General features: G+C 48.5%; 1 protein-coding gene across 1 annotated transcript in view; it reads left to right on the top strand.

Annotated features, from left to right (window-relative positions):
* The first annotated feature begins 564 nt into the window (after positions 1 to 564).
* Positions 565 to 3,729, top strand: part of ISPD (isoprenoid synthase domain containing) — a 103,084-nt gene continuing 99,919 nt past the window's right edge. Inside the window, exon 1 of the mRNA XM_015421586.1 lies at positions 565 to 847. Within this exon, the coding sequence (XP_015277072.1) occupies positions 648 to 847 (200 nt within the window). The 5' untranslated portion in view covers positions 565 to 647. The remainder of the gene's footprint in view (positions 848 to 3,729) is intronic.

Here is a 3,729-nt window from a genome sequence, read left to right as displayed (position 1 = left end):
AATGAGGATTCACTCTTTGCTACTGAAAAAGTGTTCTTCTGGAGTCCATAAAAGATTCAAGTGGAATAAAATTTTGTTAAGTCTTTAAAGTACAACAAAAACTGAGTTTACTGGGGGAACTACTACTTCAGCTAAACGCCACAATGGCCTGTCAGTAGCAAGACAGCGTTATATGTGCTTTCTGTGTGGCTTGACAGCTTTTGTTATTAATTCTGCTCCTCACGTTTTTCAGACTAGCCAAAAGCCACGGCTCCTTCCATCAGCCCAGCAACAATAAAACCAAGTACATGCGCAACAGGAACCTTTCCCCTTCAGACCCCGACAGGACTATTTAAAGGGCCGATTCTTCTTTTTTTAAAACTACGGGGATGGGAACAGGTGCGAGGATCGCAGTTTGTTGTGCTGAAGCATGATTGGGTCGGGACGAAAGGCATGGACCAATGGAGATTGGAAGACAGAACGCGCGCGAGGTCTCCCCCCCCCCCCCGAGTAATGGTTCACAGACGTACTTGGGGTCAAAAGTGAAGCGGTCGGGGGCTCTTTAGATATTCGGGGCGGCGGCGCACGCGAAAGCAAGCATTTCCGCTTGAACTGAATCGAAGGGGAAGGGGTACAACGCGACGGGAATTGTAGTTTAGGTTGCCACAATGGAGCCGGAGAGCTGCCTCGAGAAGTCTAGCGGTGGCCGCTTCAGTGCTAAGGCTGCGGAGGAGCGGCTGCCGGTATTAGTGTCAGCGGTGTTGCCTGCCGGAGGAACAGGGGAGCGTATGGGCGGCGGCACTCCGAAGCAGTTTTGCCCGATTCTGGGAAGACCGCTTATTAGCTATACGGTGCAGGCGTTGGAAAGGTAAAAGGCATCCCCCCCTCCTTCTCAAGCCTTGTGTGTAACGGCCTGCTCCGGTTCCACGCATGCGTGCCGGAGTATGCTCTGAGGTGCGCGCGCAGCCACGCTTTCCTTAACCCCCTCGGTCTTGTACGAGGAAGAGAGAAAGTGCCTTATGCGGCGTCTTTACCAAACAGGCGGCGTTCAGAAGCCTTTAAAAGGATATGACTCTGGTCGAAAAAGTTGTTTAGTATATAGGTACAAGTTAAGGAAAGAGAAATTAGTAATGTGGGAAATATTAAACTGGAGTCTAGTGGTGGCACCTTAAAGACTAACTGCATTTTTTAATTCCAGTGTAAATTCTCCTGGAGCAAACTCACGAGTGATGGGACGTTTGAAAACCAGACAGCAGAGAAATTACAGTTGCGGGAAATATGGGATGAAATATAATTGTGTGAAATTCCTAGCTAATCAAGAAAAAAAAATATGAATCCACTAAACCCAGGTTGCCAACCTCCAGGTGGTACCTGGAGACCTGCGACCATAATTGATTTCCAGACCATCAAGAGCAGCTCACCCTGAGAAAATGACTGCTTTGGAGGGTGGACTCTATGGCATTATACCCTGCTGACGTCCCTCCCCAAATCCTGCCCTCCCTAAGGGCCACCCAAATCTCCAGGTATTTCCCAATCCAGAGCTGGCAACCCTAGGTGATGACCGGGGAGTTCAAGTTTTGCTAAGAGTTAGCACGTGTAGCCAGATCTTATTTGCACTTGTATGGAAATAAAACCTTACTGTATGCTTTTATTTATTTTATTGGATTTGTATCCTGCCCTCCCTACATAGCAGGCTCAGAGTGGGTTCCATTAGATACAGTAACCAATATACAAAGAATTAAAAGCAAAACCTTAATAAAATACAACAATATTCCTATGATACAGATTCTGGTCAAAGCCTCACAGATACAGTCTATTTTGAGTTTGGGTCCCACTCCCTAGATGGTAATACAGATCTGACCTGCTGAGAGGGAGGCCCACCACCCTAACAAAGCCTGGTGAAAGAGCTCCATCTTGCAGGCCCTGGGGAACTGTAAAAGGTCCCACAGGGCCCTGATCTCATATGGGAGCTCATTCCACCAGGTAGGGGCCAGGGCTGAAAAGGTTTTGGCCCTAGTTGAGGTAAGACGGGCATCCCTTGGGCTGGGGAGCACTAGAAGATGTTGGTTGGCAGTAAAGCCCTTCAGGGCTCATGAATGAATGAAGCTACATGCTTTGTCAGATTGTAGATTTTAGTGGCCGTTCTAAACGTACTAGATAGCAAATGCCATTGAGCTCAATAGGAAGTATTGCTAAGTAAAGTAATTTAGCTTGCAGATTTTAAAGGGATTGCTCTATAAGCATCTGAAGGACCACTTAGTGATTCAAGGAAGTCAACATGGTGTTGTCCCCAACAGATCTTGTCAGACCAACCTGGTTTCCTTCTTTGATCATGTGATGAGCTTACTAGATCGCGGGAACTCTATTGATGTGATTTACCTAGATTTCAGTAAAGCTTTTGATAAGGTTCCCCATGACATTCTGATGGGCAAACTGGAAGACTGGGCTGGACTATAGGTGGATAGGAAATTGGTTAGAGGACCGCTCCCAAAGAGTGGTGGTCAATGGCGTTTCATCAGATTGGAGGGAGGTGTCCAGTGGGGTACCGCAGGGCTCAGTTTTGGGCCCAGTACTTTTCAGTATTTTTATCAATGATCTGGATGAAGGGGTAGAAGGGCTGCTCATTAAATTCGCTGATGATACCAAATTGGGAGGAGTAGCAAACACCCAAGAAGATAGTTAAAATTCAACAAGACCTGAATACTCCAGAGAAGTGGTCAGTTGCGAACAGGATGCAATTCAACAAAGATAAATGCACAGTATTACATTTGGGTCATAAAAAGGTCAAGCACAATTACTGGATGGGGGATATGTTTCTGGGGAGTAGTGTACGCGAAAGAGATCTTGGGGTAAGAGTGGACTGTAAACTAAATATGAGCAGTCAGTGTGATGCTGTGGCAAAAAAGGCAAATTCAGTCTTGGGTTGTATTAAAGGGCCATAGCATCGAAATCGCAGGAGGCCATAGCCCTTCTGTATACTGCCTTGGTCAGGCTGCACCTTGAGTATTGTGTGCAGTTCTGGAGGTCTCACTTCACAAAGGATGTGGACAAAATCAAGAGGGTGCAGAGGAGGGCGATGAGTAGGGTTGCCAAGTCCATCTTCGACTCCAGCGGGGGACTTTGGGGGGGGTGTTCCTGGAAGGGGTGGGGCATCCCCGACGTGATGATATCACATTGGGGACATCCGCTCCCCCCGCCTGCCCCATGGGAGCATGGGGAAACACCAGCTCCCTGCACTTAAAGGGGCTCCTTTAGGTGCAGGGAGCTGGAAATTTTCGCACGCCCGATCCCTGCACTTAAAGAGAGCTCCTGCCCGCCCGATCTCCCAGCAGAGACATGGCGCGTGGCCTGCGGCCACTCCTCTCCCTCCTCTCTCTCAATAGAGAAGGTAGATGGGTGGCTGCGGGTGTTGGGGCTTGGGGGTGGGGCCAACTGGCCGGCGGTGGGTAGAACCACTGCCCCCTGTATTTGAAAGCCGTACAACCAGGCTCTGACGTCACCACAATGGCGACGAGATTAGTCATAACAATCCCCTAGTGGTGATGTGGGGCTAAGCGGGCAGTTTGAATTCAGTAGGTGGAGTGTCGGAGAGAGATCTCAGTTAGAGGAGACTCGTGTTGGCTGTTGACTCTTCCTCTGTAATACTCTGCTAACAACCGTTTCTGTCCTTCATTTCTGGATTAAATATGCCTTTTCGCTGTTGTGTTCCTGAATCTATTTTCATGGAAGAAAGAGGTGGGTCGATTCCCG

This window comes from Gekko japonicus, unplaced genomic scaffold (assembly GCF_001447785.1).
Source record: "Gekko japonicus isolate JY-2015 unplaced genomic scaffold, Gekko_japonicus_V1.1 scaffold1585, whole genome shotgun sequence".
NCBI classification, from domain to species: Eukaryota; Metazoa; Chordata; class Lepidosauria; order Squamata; family Gekkonidae; genus Gekko; species Gekko japonicus.
Note: the sequence above shows the minus strand (reverse complement) of the source record. Positions and strands in the feature narration are given on the sequence as shown.